At 35.5% G+C, this 25064-nt stretch overlaps 1 protein-coding gene across 2 annotated transcripts in view; it reads right to left on the bottom strand.

The window, feature by feature from the left end:
- The window catches only part of RNGTT (RNA guanylyltransferase and 5'-phosphatase), a 241250-nt gene that overhangs the window by 166236 nt on the left and 49950 nt on the right, over nt 1–25064 (bottom strand). For both annotated transcript variants that reach the window (XM_019743290.3, XM_019743291.3), the window contains exon 9: nt 4285–4420. In XM_019743290.3, coding sequence (XP_019598849.2) covers nt 4285–4420 — 136 coding nt within the window. The remainder of the gene's footprint in view (nt 1–4284; nt 4421–25064) is intronic.

The raw sequence follows: 25064 nt of genomic DNA, 5'->3' as shown, positions 1-25064 counted from the left end.
CCCAAGCATAAGAAACCTGAAGAAAACTACACCAAGGCACATCAACTTTATATCATTCAAGAGCTTGTGAGAAATTGCTCCATTGTCTTCTGGTATTAAATATTACTGTGGAGAAATATGAAGCTTGAATCCTTCATTATGGTTCCCACTCACTCCGCCCAAAAAAATTCCTGCATGTTTGTGATTTTTCTATCCTCTATACTTTTCTATATTCCATTCCCTTTAGTTGAAGTCCCCGGGCATCCACTCTTCTGCCTATCTATCCAGTATCTCCTGAACCCAAATTATGTATTAGGAGTAGCTCTAAGTGCTAAAGAAATTAAACACACAGTGCCTATGTTCAGGGAACTCAAAGTCCCAGAAAGAGTGGAAAATATATAAGGAAATAAATCCAACAAAGCATTATACTATTAATAACAGATGGCCAGATAGATAGAATGACCTAAATGTCTAAACCAGAATATTTCTGAGACTGAAACTAATTGCTATTAACTAGTTTACTATTTGATGGCTATACTAATTCAACAGGTATGTATCTCTACTGTGCCAGCCAAATAAGGACATAAGATACAAGGTTAAGAAGTAGCAGTTATTTCTACTTGAAGAGTAAAAGAATGGTTTGATAAGGTGCATTGCCCTTAGTTGAATCCTGAAAGATGCAGTGGGCACTTTCTAGCAGGATGGTGGACAGAACAAAAGGTATTACGAAGGTAAGACAAAAGATGGTTTGGGGTAAATTGTCAAAGCTCAGTATAAGAGGAACTTATGGTTCAAGGGCTCACAGTCAAAGATGATGCTAAAGACATTGGCATGGCCTGGATATAAAGAATATTATGTTGAGTAGTTTGGCTTTAGTGCTATGGGCAACAAGGAACCTTTGAACGGTTTCAATGAAAGGAGATAATTAACTGTTCTCTGGAAAACCTGTGGGCATTGAAAGCTCATCTCAAAGGTAACCCATTCCTTAAAATCCTTTCAGATAAAGCCGACTCATTTCTAATTATCGGAGTTCATCCAGGTGATGAAATGCTCTGGAATTAGGTAGCAGTAATCGTTGCACAATCCTTCGAATATACTAAACACCACTGAATTGTACACTAAAATGATGAATTTTATAGTATGCTAGTATATTTCAATTTTTAAGAATAAAAATAATTTTTTTAAATCCTAAAATCAATTCTTCAGAGTGAAGGAAAATGATGGAACCCCAGACACACAGCATATATTCAATGCAAGCTATGTACATATTGATTATACATGTTCTATAAACATAGGCACAATAAAATGACTAAAAGGAAGTACATCAAAATGTTAAAATGTAATCTCTTCTGGGATAATTGAATTTTTCTATTTTATAATGTACAGACTTACTAAAATTTTAACAATGAGCATGCATATTCCTTTATAAAAAATTAACAGCTGAAAAGACACGCCATTTTTCCAAGATTCTTGCTATTAACTTTAATGATTAACTGCCATATCTTCCTCTTAGCTTCAATATAAAATTGATTGAATTTCACTGATTTGTTTCAAATGAATTAGTGCCATATTTCTAAACTCCTATTTTCCACATTTTGTGGGTCAAAGAGTATCATTTAGAGAGGAAAAACAAAAGCTTCAGTGCTCACATCTGACAGCCAGACAATTAGGTAGTTTTGAGTTATTCTTGGATTTGGAATTTTACAAAAACAACTTGCAAATGAAAATACAGAAGAAACAGGAAACTACAGAGGACTGTTTTAATTAACTAACTGGAAAAACAGATATGACAACTATAATTCTGGTCCAAGTAAATTGATACCATGAATCATATTGCTATTTTAAAACCTCACAAGAGTCTATTATGCTGCTCTCAGTTATCCAACTTTGGGGTGAAAATAAATAGTATTGCTAAGTTAAATCTGAAGATGGTTAAACATCTAATTTTCAAGCATTATTTCCTACCTGGAATGCCCTCAGCCTATGTCCAACAAAATGCTCTTTCTACATAAATTTTCCATATTGAATGCCAACTCCTCTATTATACATCTTTAGTTCCTAACTAGATGCAATTTATTTCTCTTCTAAAACACAACAGGACTTGTTTTAAATACCAATTATTTGGTATTATCGGCACTTTACAAACCATCACAACAGCACCAAGAACTAAGTATTGTTATTAGCCTCAATTCATTATAGATGAGGAAACTGAGGAAATTATACAAGGTCCCTCATGTAATAAGGAATGGAGTCAATGAGTCAATAAGGCACCCCGATTTAGTTAGGGCTCTTAACCACTATGCTATACTATCCCTTAAAACGGAAAAGTCCTTCACCAAATTAGAAAATATAAAATTTTTAAAACCAACCATTTAAGACAATGTACAGAAACTTTATATACGGATGGTAAATTGTACATGTGTTCAAACTTTCTGGAATTACGCATGTCAGTATTTAAAATGGGCATGCCCTCGAATCCAGCATAGTGAACACAGTACAGCCTGTTACCATCTCTTCCTTGGGAGCCTAATTCCCACACTCCAAGTGGTGCTGCTACCAATGAGTTCCTGGCCTCCACTGCCACTCCTCCATGGTATATAATTCAGGCAAGGCCCTCTGGAGTAGAGTCTTCCCTGGGATCGACATTACGGATGTTGGGAGAAAATGTTATCTTTCAGCTTGAGTGGCAATGAAATTTGCCTCTCAAGTGTCAAGAACCTTCATGCGGAATGAAACCAGACAAGTAAAGCAAAGACAGTGAGAAAGACAAAGCATGGCCACTATTATTTGAGCCAGACCCAGCCTGAATCGGGCCAACTTGAAACATAATTATCTGAATCATTCTTGTTCTTTTTTTCTTCAGTTACTTTAAATTGGACTTCAGTTACTTGCAATCAAGATTCTAAATACACATTACAAGCTCACCTCTACGAATCTTTTTAATTATAAAATTGCACAATTGTGAAAGGGAAAGGTATAAGGATATACATTCAAGTGTGTCTTATAATAGAAAATAAAACTACAAAAGTCAAAATGTCCCCCAAAAAAGGTCTGGTTTAAAAAATCAAAGAATTGTTTCTTAAAGTTGCCTGACAGAACCACTTGGGCACTTTTTAAAAGTATAGATACCTTGGCCCCTGGGATAATCTAATTCATTAAGACTAGGATGGGCTATTGGAATGGGTCATATTTTCAACAAACGTCCCCTACAATTTTCACAATCAAAATAGTTTGGAAACCCCAAGTTACGGTGTAGCATATGGTATACATATACAACGGTGTATCATTCAGACATTTATGAGAAAGATATCCAAAACAAATTGCTAAAGTGGAAAAAAAAGACAAGTTACAAAACTCATATATCATTTAGTTCTTTTCATGCAAAATTATGTAATTATCTATGTGTTTAACTATTTGACCAGAGCACTCATTTGCAACCAGGGCAGAGGTACATAATTATTCAGAATCTTACTGAACCCAAAAGTGGGGTCCCAATCCCCCTAAAAATTCTGATACACATTCTCTTTAAGAATCTAAGCTGTGAGTTGCTATTATTAATATGAATGTGTCATATCCTTCAGAAACAGAAGACTGAACTCTGGCACAGAGAAAAATCTGGAATAATGCTCATCAAAATGGCAGGAGTTCAGATGATTTTTACCATCTTGTTTGTAATGTTTTGTATTTAGTTTTTATTTACAATGAATCGATATTTTTAGAATTGGGGAGAAGAAAGCTATTTGCATGAAAGAAAGTTAAAACATTTTTAATCAAGTACTTATATGATTATTAAATGCAGATTTTCTGAAATAGGAAAACTCTTATCACCTTTGAAATTTGAATGTAAAAGTACAGTGGTTGCTTACATACAAAGGCATGCTTCTCTATGAAAAAGAACTATTAGTCCGTATAGCTAAAGAGGCAAGGGGAAAATGTGGTATGTCCTATCACTTAATTAAAATTCAACTGACAAGTAAAATAATAAAGTAAAATTAGTTTTTTTCAATAAGAATTTTGTTTCCAATCACAAAGAACAAAATAATTAATATTTAATTTTGTTCACTTACTCTCACACCCAAGACAATGATCAAGTGACAGTAACTGCAGGTAGGAAATAAACGGAATTTAACACCCTAATAAAAACTAGATTTGATTCTTTATACATCAATTATACCTAATTTTAAAAAAACATTAAAAAATTAGATGCAATTCTAAACTTCACATTTAATTAATAAAAATACACATTTACGAGAAACAAAAATGTTAATGTTTAATTTTTTTAAAAAAGGATAAAGTATTACTTACCCCATCCAAGAGAGTATTTGATAAATGTATACGGAGATCTTTACGAAATGGAAATTCCAGATTTGAAACATGAAATACTGAATTATCTCTATCAACCATAAAAACTTCATTTGTGCCATCAATCAACATCATATACCTATAAATATTAAAAAGGTAATATTAACAGTATAAATCCAAGAATAGAGTCATACGAAATAACAGTTAAATTGTTTTCCTTAGGTTTACAATAGCTATGTGGAATAATGGTCACTAGATTCCCGACCACCCCCCATTATTCAAATTAAAGTACCACAAATAACAAATATTCTTTTTTAAAAACTGTTTCCTATAAAAAAACACAAACTACAGGGAAATCAAAGCTTTTTATGGAGACAATGTGATGTTCAAAGGCAACCTTATGACCCATCTTAGGAAAGAATAATTCTATCATTTTTATTAAATGTTAAACATCAAAGTTTACAAAACACATCAACACACAAACATGCAATTGACTGCATTTTGTTTGCTCAACAGCTATACAAATTAGGTATTACTTTCTCCATTGTGCAGTACAAAAAAAAAGAGTGATTTGCATATGGCCAGACCTCAAATTATCCAATGCCCTTTCTACCACACTCCAGTTAGCAGAACAGTCCCTCTTTGAATCAAAATTACAATACAGCCAGATATCACCATTTCAGGTACAATTCTCATTCGTTACTATAAAATTGAAATATTTTTAAATACAAGCCTTTGAGAATTTCTATTAGCCCTTATCTTTTTAGAGCCAATCAATATATGGGAGAATTTAAATACTTTAACATATGTCATTCTTCAAATGGTCAAGTTACCATCACTGATTCCCATCAGTGGATCAAGAACGGATCCACTGTATGTAGCTCTACTACATACAATGTATAGAAATACAGTCCAGACGAGTTCAAGCTGAGAAAATTACAGACTGATAGGCAATGCCACCAAATAGATAATGGCAAGATTTGGGGTGAACATGGAGACCACACCCAGGTACCAAACTCTTCAAAAAATGAGAGAAAATTGACAGCAAGAAATTAGCAAGTTAAAAAAGGCAGGACCTTCAAAGGAACAGAATCATTTTAGATTGCTTTTTGTTCGTTGTTAAGTGAAAGAATGGAAGAATAATAGTCAGGAAGCTAACATGGTACATGGCAGATGTTATAAAAAAGGATAATTTGTTTCATATAAACAAATTAAACCAGAGCAAATAGACAGGTTTAGGCTAGGTGAAGAGAAATAGGAGAGCTGATTAAGGTAAAAGAAGTGTGTGATAACAGGGTATAGAGCATTAAGACAAAAGGGGCTACATTTGGGAACTGGATTGGAAACATGCTGTTACTAGTATTTTTAAAATAAGTAGTCATAGCAGGCCCCTGGGGAGGAGGTAGAGAGCTCTTGCTACATATTGAAACAGCTGTAGCCCTAGTAGATGGGGATTCTGGAGACTCAGGTGTCACTAGAAAATAAAATCTGCCTCAGTCTGGACTGACTGTGTATCTGAGATACTCCTAGACCAACTGCCAGGCCAGCAGGCTGGCAGACAACACGAATACTTAGTTCCCAAAGCCTTCCTGCACATGCTTTTCAAAAGCAGCAATTCTTGGTGGGCAAGGAGAATTTAGGCTTCTTGGAAGAAGTCAGCCTTATCCAGAATTGTGTTTCAAAAAGAATTTAAGTCAACATAAGAAAAGATCAAATAAAAAGCAACTGTGATATCTTCTGCAAAAATGGTATTGAAGACACACTCCATCCTGTTGTTTAAGGACCTAAACCAGCATTTTACAAAGCTTAATATTTACTTGAAAAAGCATTTCATGGCGAAATAAACTAGGGAAACACCTTATCTTTCTCTTACGTCAAGATATATATTAGGAATATTTAAGGTTATAAGAAAACATATATTCACAATTGGAGGAAAGCTGGCTTATGCTAACAAATTTTAAAATTCAGGAAAAAAAATGGTTTGTTTCTTCTGATCATCTGATGATGACAGAATTTATATTTCCCTTTTCACTGGTTGCCCAGAAGCTCAGAATTAAATACAATGTTCAAACAGAATAAATATTAAATCCCAAGGTGCTAGTATATTTGCTTCTACTGTCATAATTGCTTATTTTCCATCCATATTTTAACACACTTATTTGATACATATATGTGTATGTGTATGTATATATTATATATCAGACCTTTCTTTTTACTTAAAGTGAAATACTAAAAGAAAATACTGTCTATATACATTTACACGTGAACAGAATAAAAGACTGAGGAAGAAAAGGCTTTAGAAGATAGAGTTCACTATAAAGGATTGCTCATGGGAAACACAGCTTCAATCTGCAGAGATACCAGAGGAATTATTCAGCAGTTGGTATTTAAGGATTCTTCTACACATATAAATTTTCAGGTTTTAGAACAAGTTTCTGGGATATGATGTTTGGTTTGAACTCTAGTCACTGCAAATCATGCGTTCTTTGGTTATGTGATACCTACAAAAAGTAAGGAGCTATTTCATGTTAGGAAAGAAAGGTAAAAAAAAGATGGAAATATTTCCACTTTACTCCAGTACTCTGAAAGCAGCCAGATTCTTCAAAAAGTGGCAACTATCCCATATACTGTCAGATGCTGGCTTAGTACATAACTATGCTTCTACCTTCAGTAGCTCTGAATCACTAGTGCAAAATAATTTCTTATTAATTAAGAAATTACCTCAATAGCAAATTTAATATTCATAATTACTAAGTTGTTCATATTACATCCAGTCTCATTAAAAGACAAAAATTAATTCAGTAAAAGTTTCACTGAATTAGAAAACACTGATTCACTTTTTAAAGTACATATACCAAAGCTGTATAAATTACCAAAAAAAGCCAAATTTATAAACTTCTTTACTTTAAATGCTGGTTTTCAGCTTTACTAGAAACAATCAGTCAGGGCAGTCACTGAGATGTGAGACAACTAATCAAGTAAAACTAATCAAGTAATTCATACATTAATGAAATTTAGGAAGTACCTAATTAAAGGGAAAAATTGTTTAAAAATATTAGTGACTAATAGCATCTTAGAGTCCTAATTCACATGCCTAATACTAGTAGTCTAAGAGTAAAACAGAATTTAAACATTTTATAATTTAAATTTATCACCAATTCAAACCAAACTTCACCATCAATTACATTTCCAGGAATTTATCTTACACTCTATGAAAGCAGAGATCACATCAATTTTGTTCTTTCCCACAGACCAGGTGTTTGCACCGTCTATTTGAATACACATAGGAGACACTCAAAAAATGCTTGTTAAACAAGATTGTATGTACAAGGATGTTCGTCCCAGCATTTCATAAGTGAAAAATGAGAACTCCAATGTCCCTCCTTCAGCAGATCAGTTAAACAAAGACTGCACATCCACATAAAAGCGTACTCTTCAAGTACTTTTAAATGATGAGTAATTAATATGGAAAGAAATTCACAGTATATTACATGAAGAAAAAGCAAACTAAAAATCAGAATGCATAATATGATTACAGGGGTAGGGAGAAAAACTTTGTATATACAGTATAGGTAGATAGAAAAGCTTACACCAAAATGTGAAGAACTGTCATCTCTATCTGGAATTATCAATGATATTTGCTTACTTCATTATACTTTTTGTACATTCACAAATAAGCACAAATTATTTTCACAAGCCGGGGTGGTGGGGAGGGTGATTAAAGCTACAGAAAAAAAATAAGAAATGCAGTCTAATCAGAGTCCAAGAAACATTTCCTTTTGGTTAGTGACAATGAAATAAGATGGGGGATGCTAAATCTTGTTTGTCATACCACAGCAGCTTCAAAATTGGCAGGTATTTCTCCTCTCCTATTATAGAGCGTCCATACAAGAGTTTTTTGGCAGGTAATAAAAACAGAAAAGTCGATCATTTAAATTAATTAATTTCACCACCATCTCTATCCATTGTAGTAACTCCTATCAAACTCACTATAGTTTTTCTTTAAAAATAGTCAATTTTTAGAAATCTTTACTACCATGTTTCACTGAAAATAAGACCTAGCTGGACCATCAGCTCTAATGCGTCATTTGGAGCAAAAATTAATATAAGGCCTGGTCTTATTTTAATATAAGACCCGGTCTTATAATATAATGTAATATAATACAATACAATACCATGTCTTATATTAATTTTTGCTCCAAAAGATGCATTAGAGCTGGTGGTCCGGCTAGGTCTCGTTTTCGGAGAAACACAGTAAAGGTCCAACCAGCTATCAGGCACATTGCTGGATGCTAGGGATTTAACAGTGAACAGCACAGACTCTTCATATAACTTCATGCAATTTATACCCATAGCAAGAAAACAAGCCACTAACCAATTAATCCCAAGCACACTAAGTACTGAAAAGGTGAAGTGCAGGGGTGCTACAGGAGCATACAAAAGGCAGAACCTGTCAGAGTTTGGAGGTCAGGAAAGGCATCCTAGGGGGATTCTCATATGGCTGATAATAACAGCAAGTTATTATCACTTATTGAGCAATGCCTATGCCCCAAGCCATGTTCAAAGCACTTTACATTAATTCATTAAAGCTTTTCCAACAAGCTTTCCATGTAGGTAATATTATTAAACCCATTTTCCAGATGAGGAAACTGAAACACACATTAAGGAAGTAAAGGTCATAAAGCCCATAAAATAGCAAAGCTGATATTACAACCTAGAGCACAGCCTATCTACAATCTCTACAGTACACAGCCTCTGACCTGCATTGTGCAGGCGTTAGCCACGCAACCACTGTGGGCCAGAGGGTGAAAGGATGCCGCGGGGAGTTGGTGATAACCAGTGCTTGGTACACATTGTACCAGGTGCAATATCCTTGAGACAAAATACAAAATGTGCATGTTCTGGCAACTAAAAGCAACTTCAGAATACTGATGCACGAAGAGAAGAAGGGGAATGGCCTGGCTTGAGACTAGAGTAGTAGTCAGGAATTAGGAATGAAGGAAAACTGTTTTTCACTTTATCCTAGAAAATGGAAAACCCCTTGTATGAGAAAAACAAAAACCACAAGGGATAACTCCAACACAGGAGATTTAGTACAGGAGACTGGTTACATAGATATGTGAAGGCTGAAAGGGTGAAAAAAGGAAGGTTAAGGTAATCAAGATTAAAAATTGCAGGAAGCACTACCACCTGAAGGGCTGGGGGAACGAAATGGAAGGAGTGTGTTATCAGATGCTAGGAGCCTGGAGGCAGGGCATGTGGGGCTGTGCCTGAGAGAGGGTGGGGGAGGCCCATGGAGCTGGGTGCTCAAACCTCTAAGGAGGTAGCACCATATGGCAGGTACCTGGACCTCTAAGAACCGGAGCTCTGCAACTCAAGTTTGAATCTCTCCAGAGGAGGCACAGAAGGGAAGGTGCCCAAACCAGTAAGAGGCCAGGCCAGTGGGTGAGGAGATGATGCAGGTGGCACTCTCTCCACCCAGGATGGACCACCCTGAAGCTCGTACCTCTGAGGAGAGCAGCATCCCTGGCGCTGGGAATGCCGAGAGAAGCTGGAGAATGAAGTGATAGTTGCCGCTGCCTGCTCGAGGTATAAAGACACAAGAAACAACAGAAGACCCTTCTCTCACCTTCCAAATTCCTGCCAGCCTCCTAGTGGTAAAACCCAAGAAGCAAGCTGGCGAGGGAGTCGCAGAGTCCCAGTGCCCTATCACAACCCACGAAGGGGGGACTGAAGCTGAGAAGCAACAGGTAAATAAATGCCAAGCCACTGCAAGGTTTTTGGCAAACAGCATAATGTGACCTGCATGTTTAAAAGTTCACCCCTACATAATGTACACTCCTATAGGGTAGGAACCAATCTGTAGACCAGAGAAATTATGTGGCTTCTACAGTACACAAGTGGGACTACAGTGGCAACAATAACTGGGGGGTAAGTGGATCAATTTAAGACATTTCAAAGGGAGACTGACAAGACAATATGCTATTGACTGAATATGGGGCTGAGGGAATAGAAGTCAAGGATGACTTCCAAGCTTCTGGCATGAGGAATTGCATCCGTTTTATTTACTAAGTCATGGAGCATTTAAGGAGGAAGGAGTAATTAACTGTTCCGTGTAGTGTGGGAGACGTGACAGGCACCGTGGTTTGGACGTGGATATGGATGGCTTCATTTTCACACGGGAAACCACAAGGTCCAGATTTTCTCTATTCCTGTTCTTAGCAGGTTGGAAACAGGCTAAGCATCTAGTAAGCCAGACAATCAAATGTTCCTTTCCCAAAACTTTTTTCTTGAGTGAGTGACAAAGAGGCACAGAGACAGCTGAAAAATTATTCAGAGAAACAATGGGGTGACTGTCAGCAACTGCCAATGGTGGCTTCGTACTCCACGTGCTCTTGTGCCTGACCTTGACTCTGGTCCTCGTTGCCCGGCTTCCCTTGACTCAGATCCATTTTCTGAGACTTATTCTCCTGAGAGCCTTCCAATTTATTCCTTTGCTTAAATTAGCCAAAGTGGATTTCCACTGCTTACAGTCAATGTAATGCTAATGGATATGCTAGGTTTTCTTCCTCTTTGCCCACTATATATATAGCCGAATTCAAGTACGTTAAATGTGCCTATGATGTAACTCCACTATTATGTCCCCCAACATATCCTCAATACCAAGGGTTACAGATACTAGCTCTTCACATAACAACTTCATGCCAAGAGACGTGCCGTCCATTTCTCGTCCTTCAACAGAGGTAAGTGTATTATGCTAAGCCCATAGCTTACTTTCCCTTTGTATCTTCTCTCTGATAAGAATTCACTGCCAAACTTCTATTGTTTCAATACCAGCTACATTTCCTCTCATTTCTATTCCCAATAGAATTGGCACACAAGTCCCTGAAACCTAATTCTCAAGGTTGTAGAGATATACAGAAATAAATTCAGGCATACTAAAATTTCTTATAAAGAAAATTCACAGTTTAGAGCCACTTCCCCAGATACAATTATAAGCCTTTCTAAGATAAGAGCAGTTGGTCAGACTCTGCCCCCTACCCACCAATACCTGTCCAATACCTGTCATACTTTATTCTAAAAACAATACAGGAACAGCTGACTCGCCAGACTCCAGCTTTCCTCCTTCCCCATGGAGACTTATACACACTTTGCCTTTTTCTCTCACTAGCACAATGCTCAGTAACTTTTATCTGGGGTAATCTCTTTTAGAAAGTATATCCGTGTCCTCTTTAACCTATTATTTTTTTGGTTCTTTCAACTCTTAACGATAAAGAAAATTTATGTTACATGTATCTCACAATTTTTTTAAATGAAAAAATATATTTTCCTCCTTCTCGCCTCATTCACATGGTTCCATTAATGAGCCCAAGAAAACTCTTACCAAGGCTAGTGACACATCTGTATCAAGCAAAATGAAAACTTGTGTTTAATGGATTTAGACAAAATAAAGGATCAGTGTCAGAGTCCCCTTAACAATTTCCATAATACTCTCGACCTATACCCTCCTTATCTTATAAAATCAAATCTATTTTCCTCAATAGAATTTTTGAACTAGTCAAAATAGTTCTTATAAACTTCTTAACATGTCTCGCAATTATAGTTTGTTTAGTTACCAGTGGTGAAACAGCACATTTTATCACTTTTCACAGCAGACATACAAAGTAAGTAATTTAGATGCCTTAGGAATTAAGCAAGCTTTGTAGGCTAGATTGGGAACCTAACTACTATTCAGACTAGAATTCTATGGAAACACAACCCACAACCTAAAGTTGTATCTACCAATACAAGGTAAGGAATTTCAGCAAAAGACGTCAGATAACTTTAAATATCATTGCTTGCATCGCTTCCACAAAAGGACCAATCAATATGTAATGATCAAACAATGTAATCCTACACATGAGTTTTACTTTCAAACTAACAGCTATTCTACTGTTTATCTGACACAAATAACATTTCAACCCTTGAAAAATAATTATTTGAAGAAATACAGCTTACTTTATTTCATTTTCCCAGAAATTCAAAGAATTCACATTAGAGTTATTCTTATTTTCACATTAACAAATAAAAGAGAGCATATGCACATACCTCTTAACCTTTTTAAAATTTTTAATGCTGATGTTAACAATCACTGAAATGAAAACACAGTTCTAAATTCACTTGAAGCCCACAGTTTCATTCTACTACGTGATCACTTAAATACAAACAACAGTAATTAAACAGACAACATGTATTATTTAATTTTAAATTGCCAAGCCCATTCACTTCACTACCAATTTAATTGTCAAATTTGTCTAACCAGCCTTTAATCTCAGAATGTTAATTGTATATTAAATGGCACATCAGAAGCATGCCACTGAACATTTGGACAATTTACCATAATTTAAATGTCTTCTACCTAAGCATAATTGTCTTTATTTTATATGCTGTTTATACAGCAGATTTTCTACTATGTTTTATTCATCTAAGTTTTGTTTAAGCTTGCTACTTGGTAAACTTTGTCTATGGAAAAATCATCAGTCAAAAGAGTTTTATTTCAACTGAGGTAATCCATCACAAGCAAATCTTGAAGACCTAGGGGTACCTACCATTTAAAAAATTACAAATTCTCCAAGACTTCTCATTAAAATATCATGTGTACTTATTTCTATTAACAGATATTAATAATTTTCAAAGCAAAGCTGTTTCTGTTTAAAGAAACCCCCTTCAAGCAGCAAGACTTAGAGTCTTGTGCAAAGCTTAAAAAACAACACTATGAAAGAGTTTGGCAAGGTGCAGGGCCCACTGTCAGTTTATAGATTTCTCCCTCCCATTCCACAGAATTAATGATACGTAATACAAATAATCAAGTATATATAAGATACAGAGCAAATTTGTACCAGACCACCCAAAAATTAAAAAACAATTTAATTTGCTTACTTTGTTCACCTGAAGTGTCAATGGTACCAATGCTATCATAAATGGCTTTGGAAAGAAAATTTCAGTTCCAAACTCAATCGTGCTTGCTATCTAGACCCTTAAAAAACAGGCAGGCAGATTGCAACCAAAAATCTCATCAAATATTATGAAACGATTCTTTTTTTTTTTTAACTTATTTCTGCTTTATTTCTGCTTTATTACATGCTCATCACATGTCCATTGCATTGTAGTATTTACACCAGGATTCAACTGATGGAACAACCACTATCTGAAACATTGTCAATGCTCATGGTAGAGAAAAAGGACCATGTTAGAAGGCCTTTCACAAGTAATTGAATGCTTACAGCTTATTGGCCAGAACTGGTCACATGGTACCATCCAACCTCAGGGAGTGCCAGGAAAGAAAATTCTACCTTCCCAGAAGACAGAAATGCATGATGAGTGGCTTTGATGGATATTACATCCAACATGTCTACCAAACTGTGGCGGTCCTTCTGCAGTATGAAATGATTCTAACTGTCCAACTCCAAACATAGTTTAACTTTAGAATTGCAACTTCCTTGCCCCTTTCTCATATTCCCATTCTCCACTGCTCAGACGTTTGTACACGCCTACTGCTAGCCTGTGTGTCTGTACTACCATCTTGTCCTAAAAGACACATCTTGAAACTCTTACTCAAAACTCTGTTCCACAAAATTTCTCATACTCTAAATAACAAGTCCTATTCAAACCACTCTACCATTCTAAGTTTTCCAAAAGTTATAAATCTATTACGTATAACAAATAATTGCCTCTGGTAGAAGAGAAGCATATGGGAAGCAAGTAGGAGCCTTAAAATCCAATCTGAGTTGCCACTTTACTTTGTAATTGAGTTGATGTATAGCTGAAATGCAACAAACATTAAAAAATAATATACTATAAGTTTATCTCCCAACATTAGTATTAAAGTTATTTGTATTACATACCATTAACTATATATTAAGATATACTAAATAGGAGTGGAGATATCTGTAGGCAAAACAGATGGCATTGACACAGAAAGATATATGGGTGTCTACTGTGGCGGTTAGGAACAGGCATCCCAGACAGGCTCCTCCTAGATTATGATTTTGCACAAATCACTTAACTGTACTATGACTCAGTTTTCTCACCAAAAATCTCCACCTCCTAAGGCAGTTGTAAGAATTAAGTAAGTTAGTATGCCCATGTTCATAACAACATTATTCATGATAGCTAAAGTGTGGAAGCAACCCGTGTGTCCATTGACAAATGAATGGATAAGCAAAATGTGGTGTATATACACAGAGGAATATTATTTGGCGTTAAAAAAGGAAGGAAGTTCTGATATACAAGGTCAGACAATGAAGTTCACGAACTCATCCTAAGAAAAGTGCTACATACTTCATAGCTGAATATCACTATGGTCACCTTCGAAGTACTCCCCTTGGGAAGCTATGCACCGATGCCAGAGCCTAGTCCACCCTTCAAACCAATTTTGGAACTCTTTTTCTGGAATGGCCATCAGAGCTGTCATTGTATTACCCTTGATGTACTGAATGTCATCAAAATGTCTTCCTTTCAATATTTCCTTTATCTTCAGGTAAAGAAAGAAGTCATTGGGGGACAGATCAGGTGAGTAGGGAGGGTGTTCCAATACAGTTATTTGTTTGCTCGCTAAAAACTCCTTCACAGACAGTGCCGTGTGAGCTGGTGCATTGTCGTGATGCAAGAGCCATGAAAAAGCGAAAAGTTCAGGTCATCTAACTTTTTCACTCAGCCTTTTCAGCACTTCCAAATAGTAAACTTGGTTAACTGTTTGTCCAGTTGGTACAAATTCACGAATAATCCCTCTGATATCAGAAAAGGTTAGCAACGTCCTTAATTGTCAGACCTCATATGCTACAACATGAATGAACCTTGGGGACTTTATGAAATAAGTCAGTCACGAAAAGACAAATAATGTATGATTCCACTTATATGAGGTACCTAAAGTGTAAGAAATCAGAATGGCTATCATCAATAAATCAAAAAACAAGTATTGGCGAGGATGTGGAGAAAAGGGAACACTTGTGTGCTGTCAGCAGGATTGCAAATTGGTGCAGTCACTATGGAAAACAGTTTGGAGGTTCCTCAAAAAATTAAAAATGAAACTACCTTATGATCCAGAAATTCTACTTCTGGGAAATTATCCAACGAAACCCAAAACACTAATTCAAAAGATATATACACCTCTATGTTCACTGCAGCATTATTTACAATAGCCAAAATATGGAAGCAACCTAAGTGCCCATCAATAGACAACTGGATAAAGATGATGTGGTACATATATACAATGGAATACTACTCAGCCATAAAAAAAAAAATAATGAAATCTTACCATTTGCAACTACACGGATGGACCTAGAGGGTATTATGATAAATGAAATAAGTCAGATAGAGAAAGACAAATACCATATGATCTCACTTATATGTGGAATCTAAAGAACAAAATAAACCAACAAACAAAATAGAAACAGACTCATACATAGAGAACAAACTGATGGTTGCCAGATGGGAGGGGTTTCAGGGGGCTGGGTGAAAAAAATGAACGGATTAAGAAGTACAAATTAGTAGTTACAAAATAGTCATGGGGAGGTAAAGTACAGCATAGAAATTAGAATATAGTCAATAATACTGTAACAACTATGTCCAGTGCCAGGTTGGTACTAGGCTAATCAGGGGGATCACTTCACAAATTATATGTCTAATCACTATGCTGTACACCTGAAACTAATATAAAATAATATCGAATGTCAATTGTAATTGAAGAAAAATAAACTGACTGACATACAAAAAGATTTTTTTTAAAAAAGATGTTTGGGAGGTAGAATGGACAGGATTTGGTAACAATCTTGATGAAAGTAAAATTATAGATCAAAAGAGACTTTAATTTTTTCCGTAATTTTTTTAAAGGAAAATGTACTCAGGAATTAGTAACATATCTAAAATTAATTGTGGTAATAATAAAAGTAAACGGAAAGTTAAAAAAATAAAAATAAAAAACTCGTGACATGTTTAAAAATATAAACGAAGGGCTTAACCAGCCACCAATGTAACAATTTTCTCCCTTTCACCTTAAGTACATAACTTCCCAGTGGCCAGAACTTACATAGATTCTAGATTTACACCATTTATTAGTCAGGTGGGTCCGGCTCAGGCAGGCTGTTTCCACCTCATGACCTCCTTTGTTGCTCGTCTTGCCCATGTTACTCACTCTTCACTAGTCATCCTCCTCCTAAGAACTCCTACGTTCTTAGAGTCTATGTCATGTCATTTATAGGCAATTCCAGTTCATACTGTTCTCCCATGTATGCCTATTTTAATATTGCAATTAGATTCTGACCCATTTAAGGGCATGAACCATGTCAAATTTTTTTTCCCCTATGTATAGATTTAAAAAATAGAACTTTACCACAACTGAAAAGTTTCTCTTTAGAAAGTTACAGTTTGGCTTTCAGTATTTTACTTTAATGCATCTACTAATTGGGTAGAACATGTAACCATCAACTACATTTACCAAGCACTTACTACTAGTTAAGCATTATTTTAAGTGCTTTAGATGAAACTACTTGATCTCCATAACATCTATGACATAGTTATTATTGTTATCACTAATTTTCAGATGGGCAAGCTGGAATACAGAGAAGTTGTATAACTTTCCTAAGCTCATATGACTAGTAAGTATAGAAACGCTAGGATTTAGATCCAGGCAGTCTAGTTTCAATGCCCAAGCTATTAACCACTATGCTACATTGCTTCTCAAAAATAAGTTAGATGTTATTTCAGATTTTTGAATTTTTTTAAAAAAATTAAATAAAAAATACATATACAATAAAATATAGTTACAAATAATTTTCCTCTCAAAATTTTATTGCCATTGAAATTGACCACACATTAAAATATTTTATTTGGGGGCTCTAAGTACATTTAAAACTTGTTGAAAATTAGAAATTTTCTTTAAAGTAAAAAACATCTTTTTTGTGTGTATTATTTCTACTAGAACAATGAATTGTTTTCTTAATTATTTTAGTGAAAAGGAAAAAAAGACCTACAAGAAACTAGAAACAATTTGTTTTAACACAGATATTATACTTTACCTTAAATACTTTACTATAAAGATCCTCAGTTACTTATTTTTTAATTTATAAATGGACTAATAGCACAACTAAGGTATTTTGAAGAAAGAAAATTAAAAACACGTGGAAGATGAACAACACAACGATTCTTGGTTTTATTTAATATTGTTTCATGCACATACGGAAAATGTGAGTAAAATTATAGCTAAGTGATGCACATGTTTTAAATGAGTTTTAATTTCTCTACTTATGACGACATAATGTTTAATGGACCACACTATTAGAAATTAACTGTTTTCCACTAGTCTTTGTTCATGTTCACATAGAAATATCAAGAGAAATCCTAGACACACCGATCTTAAAGCTAACACTAAATGCAAGTAGCTAAATACTGAGACTACAAAAATAAATACAATATGGATTCATAAGTATTAAAGCAACTATTAAGGCCAGATGACAGAGTAAATTCAATGTGCAACTGCTTAAAGTTTACAACTTAAGCAGCAATTGTATTTGTCCTACATATATACTGTATTCTATATCTCTAGCCAGTAGTTTACATTTTATCAGGTTAATACAACACATAAGAGGCTTAAAAGCCATTCTAAATAACTCATGGGGAGACAAAATTTAGTTCTCTGCCCATTCAAAAGTATTTTAAAAAATAAAATTTCTATATTCTAAGATGTTACTAAAATAAAATGTATCCAAAATAGTTCACCTGCCAGCAAAAATATCAGCACCAACATTAGAACTGGGCTAAAAGCCAGAGATACACTGTACTAAGATGGGCTGCCAATAAAATCTTCAAATTAGATTTTACAATTTAAAAAGAGTTGTCAGAATTACTCATTTTTTATTTCTTTACCTAGCTCACAGATACTAATACCTTTTGGGAACCAAATTACCATCAATATGCAAAAGCTGAATATAGTTCTTCAAGAAAGTAAAAATACTATATATGTGATTTTTTTAAAAGAAAGCAAGTGGTTATAGAAATTTCTTTCCCAAAATATAATTGGAGCACATATTTCAAAATCACTGTCTTTTATATACCACGTATAATGTCAAATGACTTTTCTACCCTCTGCACATAAATTTCACTATCTAAAATAGAAGAGTATATTCCAACATTGAGTTTGCTATTAGACTCCTTTGCTCCCAACACAAACAACTAGGAGCAAAAAACCCCACATGAATAAAAGAATCTTCACCTAATTCTTTCACTCGCTGAGATTCCAACATAAGAACATCAGTTTGTGGAAGCAAACAAAAACACTTTTAGGAACTTAATACGGCAAAAACGTTTTTACAAAAATAGTTTCAAAATGACACTACACGATCATCTACAAATAAAATAATTCAAATGCAATTCACAAAAGAACATGTCAACATTATCAAAACTGCTGTTTTCAATACTGTTGTATACTGATCCACCTAATCCTTACTAAATATTTAATAATCCCAACTAATATTTGGGATGCACTAATTGTACAGTGTACTGGAAACAACTAGAATTCCACTGCTTCACAAAGCAGCCTGCATTAAAGCCGGTCCTCTGCTGCCATCTACTGAAGTCATGAAATGCCAAAACTAAACCAACAGGGAAAAAAATGTTTCAGTGATGAATCTATTTAATATGAAAATACACAAGTTCAAAACATGTCATTAAAATACCACTGCAGAAAATGGTACAAAAATATTTAATATGCTGGAGTTTTTTAATTTAAAAAAAAAAGTGTGTGTATTCCCACAAATATATGCTAGAGCATACAGAATACAGCAATAAACAATTATAATGAACTATCAGATGAATAATTAATTACTCATATGAAAAATGTTATTAGAATAATATTATCACAGTACTACTATAACAGCAAAAATTTCAAAACAATCTAAATTTCCAACCACACCGGATTTGTCAAATAAATCATGGTGCATTCATACATTGGAATATAATGATCCAGCATGACAACTTTCCCTACCAATACACTATCAAAATGATAACACCAGTTTTTGTGTGTGTGTGTGTGTTTATTATAAAGCCATCTGGTGGTTTGAAAAATGTCCACAACTCTGGAACAGCCAGTTAGCTCAGCTGGTTAGAGCATCCTGCTGTTCACAACAAGGTTGCCGGTTCAATTCCCGCATGGGCCACTGTGAGGCATGGGCCACTGTGAGCTGCGCCCTCCCACAACTAGATTGAAACAACTACTTGACTTGGAGCTGATGGGTCCTAGAAAAACGCAATTAAAAAAACAAAAAAAATGTCCACAACTCTTCAAACTCTTTGACACTCTTCTCTTCAAAAAGGTGCAGCTTCAACATCATTAATTACCAGGGAAATGCAAATCAAACCCACAATGAGATATCGCCTCACACCAGTCAGAATGACTATTACCAAAGTCACCAAATAAGTGTTAGAGAGGATGTGGAGAAAAGGGAACCCCTGTGCACTGTTGATGGGAGTGCAAATTGACGCAGCCACTATAGCATACAGTTTGGAAGTTCCTTAAAAAATTAAAAATAGAACGATCTTATGACCTAGCAATTACATTTCTGAGTATTTATCTGAAGAAATCCAAAACACTAATTGGAAAAGATATACGCACCCCTATGTTCACTGCAGCATTATTTACAATAGCCAAAATATGGAAGCAACCTAGGTATCCATCAACAGATAAATGGATAAAGAAGATGTGGCATACACACACACACATACACACAATGGAATACTACTCAGCAATAAAAAAGAATGAAATCTTGACATTTGAGACAACATGGATGGATCTAGAGAGTATCATTACGCAAAGTGAAATAAGTTAGAAAGACAAATACTGTCTTATTTCACTTACATGTGTCACCTTAAAAAACATAAACAAATAAAAACAAAACCAGACTCATAGAAACAGAGACTAAAGGGATGGTTACCAGATGGAGGGGGTGGGAAGATGGTTGCAAAGGGTGAGGGGGAATACAGTCAAAAATATTGTGATACTCCTATGTTTATTGCAGCACTATACACAATAGCCAAGACATGGAAACAACCGAAATACCCATCGGTAGACGACTGGATTAAGAAACTGTGGTACATTTATACAATGGAGTATTACGCAGCCATAAAGAAGAAATCTTACCATTTGCAACAACATGGATGGACCTAGAGAACATTATGTTAAGTGAAATAAGTCAGACAGAGAAAGACAAATACCATATGATCTCACTTATATGTGGAATCTAAAGAAAAGAATAAGTGAATGAACTAATCAGAAAGTTTTAGAGACATAGAGGAAAAACTGAGGGTTGCTATGGGAGGGGGGTGGGGATAAGGGGGGAGGTGAAGGGATTAGAAAAGTCAGTAACCACAAGATAGCCACAGGGTTTTGAAAATTAATTTGGGGAACGTAATCAATAATGTTGTAAAGATTTTGTAGGGTATCTGATAGACACTTGTCCCATTTGGGAGACCACCTCAGGGATGATGTAGATGCCTGATCACTGCACTGTACACCTGAAGCTGAAGCTGAACAATAATAAATGCCAACTATAATTTTATATATATATACGTATGTATATATATGCATGTATATACGTACAAGAAGCGGAGTACAGCATTAGGAATAGACAGTGGAAATGTAATGGCTCTGTGCGATGTCAGAGGGATAGTGGATGGGGGGAGGAGGGTTGACACAGTGTGAGGGATATAAATGATAAACGTCTAAGTAGTACTTTGTCATGTGCACCTGAAACTAATAAAAAATAATAATAATAATAATAATAATAAATTTGAGAGAGAAGAAAATTTTTTTAAAAAATATTGTGATAAGTTTGCACAGTGACAGATGATTACTAGAATTAGTGGGGTGATCACATTCTAAGGTACACAAATGCTGAATCATTATATTGTACACCTGAAACTAATATAATATTGTATATCAACTATACTTAACTTTTTTTAAAAGATGTATACATTAAAAAAAAAAAACACCCCAATAAATTTAAAAAGAAAAAAAAAAAAAAAAAACCCAGAGGTAGAGCTTAATTTCCCTCCCCTTGAGTGTGGGCTGGATTTGTGTCTCATCTCTAACAAACACAATATGGCAGAAGTGATTGTAACTAACTTTTGAAATTAGAAAAGGACTAGTCCTTCCACCTTAGATACCTTAAAGTGTTACTCTCTCTCTGGAATCATCTGGTCTGGGGGAAGCTGGCTGCAGTGTGGCGAGGACACTCAGGCAGCTTCAGGAACCCACCTTGAAACCCAGAGTTAATATGAAGATTACTTTAAAGTGAAGACATTTGAGATTCAGCAGGTATAGAAAGAAACCTCAGAGCTTCCCTTCTGTAACTAAGAGCAAAAACTTATGGGAATGAGGCTGCCATAAATCCTCCCGGTAGCTTCACTCCCGGTAAGGAGATTAAAGGTGATACTATCTTAAATCTTCTTTCTGGAAGAGTTACTATCATGAAGAAGAAAAAGACCGCTGTACCAGCATAAACAACCATTATCATAAACTTTCTTATCTCCCGTTTGTTACCCTAAAAACCCATTTGTCTTTCCTAATAAAAACCCATTTGTTCTTCCCATAGAAGCCTTTTCACTCCACTCCCTCTCCCCTGTTAAGTTAGGCTTGTATAAGCCCCTAACTGCCCATTAAGCAAGCCACTTGTTCTGTGCACTGCCATATACATAGTGAGAAACTTTGTTTTTTCTTTTCTGTCTTTTGTCAATTTAATTCTCAGGCCCCCAAACACTAAACCTCAGTGGGCAGAAGAAAAGTTGTTCCTTCCAACACAGCCTATGGACAGGTCCACAAGGCAAGGAATGGAGGCCTGAGGCCAACAGCCAGTAAGGAGCTGAGGCTGCCATCAGCCACATTTGTGAGCTTGTAAGTGGAGCCTTGAGATGACACCAATCCTGGCCGACAGCTTGACGGCAACCTCATGAGACACTGGGCCAGAAGCACCCAACTAAATTGCTCCCCAAAACTATGACATAATAAATGTTTGTTGTGTTTAAGATGCTAAACTTGGGGGTAATTTTGAGGTAATTTTTTAGGTAGTAATAAATAACTAACACAACACAACAATGAAGATAATGAAGGAAAGGAGGGAAGAACATTGGCAGATGAACTATTTCAATAAATTTCTAGTCAACAGAAATAGATGGAAAGGTGCTGAGAAGCACTGCACAGAGGTGACAACATCAAAAGTGGAGTTGCCTCGTTTTGCAAAACCCCAAAGAGCCAACGCAGAAACTTCTACTATAATGGAATAAGTAATTCATTAAAAAGATAAAAAGAAAATGAGGAAACGTCCTAGAAAGCTGAAAAGAAACAAGGAGAGGAAAAGTACAAGAAAAAATTAGAGATGAAAAAGAATCCAGAATCTAGGAGGTATAAGAACCAGTAGTAGTAGTTCTAGTAAAGGAAGGAGGAGGGGTGGTAGGGGGAAGGGGAGAAAAAGGGGAGAAGGGGGAGGAGGGGGAGGAGGGGGAGGAGGAGGAGGAGGAGGAGGAGGAGGAGGAGGAGGAGGAAGAGGAGACGAAGATGACGACAAAGAAATAAAGAATCAAAAGATAAAATTTCCATGAATGGAAGAAGCCAGGTTTTCAGATTCAAAGAGATCACCAACTACCCAACACAATGATTGGCAAGAGTGGGGAGAGAAACTCATAATAAGACATCCACTGGGGAATTTTAGGCTAAGAATAAAGTATAAATTCTAAAAGTTTCCAATGGCAGACCACTTACAAGGAACTAGAATCAGAATAGCATTTGACCTTTTATCAATAGCAGAGGTTAATAGGAAATATTAAAGTAAGTTGTTTAGTATTCTGAGGGAAAATCGTTTTTAATCTAAAATTTAATATATAGCCAAACTACTAAATACAGAGCCAGAGCAATAACATTTTCATACATCTGAGCATGCATATGGGTTACTTCCTACACATAACTTTCTTAGGAAGCAATTTAAGGAGGTACCCCTGCAAAGCAAGACAAAAAGGAAAGAAAGAGAGGGGAGAAAAGACAAGCATGGACTCCAGAAAGCTAGATCCAAACATGCTAAAAACTGGGAACAGAGCTTTATACAGAAGTTAGAAATCACAGAAGACTAAAAAAGTCTGGGATAACAAAAAATAGTTGAAAGAAATAAAATGATTAAAACGTTGAAAAACTTGATTATGGGGTAACGGTAATTAGTAGAGTGAAAAAGAACTTATTTATATTCAACAGTAGGAACATTCTACTCTAAGTGACAGAATTCATGACTTTGAACTCTGGGCAAGCTAGTCATCTTTTCTTGGTCAGCGCCATCCCTATACTTGTGTGCTCTTGGTGTATCTTGGTTTGAGAGGCAAGCAAACTACACTTCCCAGACTCCCTTACCAGCACTGGAAGGAGATTGGAAAAAAAGGAGAAAGGAGAAACTTCTTGATTTGCTTCTGGCAGCATCTCAGGTGGCACTGAAGGCAGCAGCCTTGGGATTATGGGCTCTGCTCCTCAGTGGAGATCCTCTCGGTGAGTGGCTATATGCTGCAGCACTGAGTACATTCCAAGAGCAGCAGCCAGAGCTGAGGTACCTCTCTTCCAGCATATCAGCAGCAAGTGCTAACCAGGCTCTAAACAGAGGGAACAGCAGCTTGCTGATTGCTAATCTTGAGATGAACCTTTTGTTTCTCCATCCATTCACTGCCTTTATAAGGAGTTCTATGTATTAAATCCCTATATGTTTGAAATATTAACATGATGTTTCTTTTCATGCCATAAAAAGGAAATCTCTTCCTTTCCACTAATCTAAAAAAGTTTCAGTGAAAACAATTTTTTAAGTATTAATATTTTCACCAGTTAAATTCAATCACAAACTTAAAAAAAAAATCCTTATATTTACAAAACAGCATGTAAATATAAATGGAGTTGACAATATTAAAGTTAGAGCTGACAGGGGCGGCCAGTTAGCTCAGTTGGTTAGAGCGTGGTGCTCTTAACAACAAGGTTGCCGGTTGGATCCCTACATGGGCCAATGTGAGCTGCACCCTCCACAATTAGATTAAAACAACTACTTGACTTGGAGCTGATGGGTCCTAGAAAAACACACTTAAAATAAATAAAAGTTTAAAAAAAAAAGTTAGAGCTGACATAACAGAGGTCAATGGAAGACAGGGAACTCTAAAGTCCTCATCTTAAAAGAGTCAAGAAACATTACATAGGGGTTATTAGGATAAAGGGAAGATTAAATACACAGGCATGATCAATGAAAAACTAATAGTAATAGTTTAACTATGATGAGAAATTAGAAGAAAAAGTAGGCATCAAGATTTTGGTGAGCTACCAATGAGGGGAAGCTAAAACCATTCCCCTTAAGATCAGGAACAAGACAAGGTTGCCAACTTTCGCCACTTTTATTCAACATAGTTCTGGAATCAGCAATCAGACAAGAAAAAGAAATAAAAGGCATCCAAATTGGAAAGGAAGAAGTAAAATTGTCATTATATGCACATGACATGATACTATATAGAGAGAACCCCAAAGACTCCACCAAAAAACTATGAGAACTGATAAATGAATTCAGTACAGTAGCAGGATACAAAATTAATATACAGAAATCAGTTGCATTTGTATACACCAATAATAAACTATCAGAAGGAGAAATTAAGAAAACAGTTCCATTTACCATTGCTTCAAAAACCATAAAATTCTTAGGACTAAATTTAACCAAAGAAGTAAAAGACCTGTACTCAGAAAATTA

This window comes from Rhinolophus sinicus, chromosome 2, assembly GCF_057876585.1.
Source record: "Rhinolophus sinicus isolate RSI-liver-muscle chromosome 2, RSI-T2T, whole genome shotgun sequence".
Taxonomy (NCBI): domain Eukaryota; kingdom Metazoa; phylum Chordata; class Mammalia; order Chiroptera; family Rhinolophidae; genus Rhinolophus; species Rhinolophus sinicus.
Note: the sequence above shows the minus strand (reverse complement) of the source record. Positions and strands in the feature narration are given on the sequence as shown.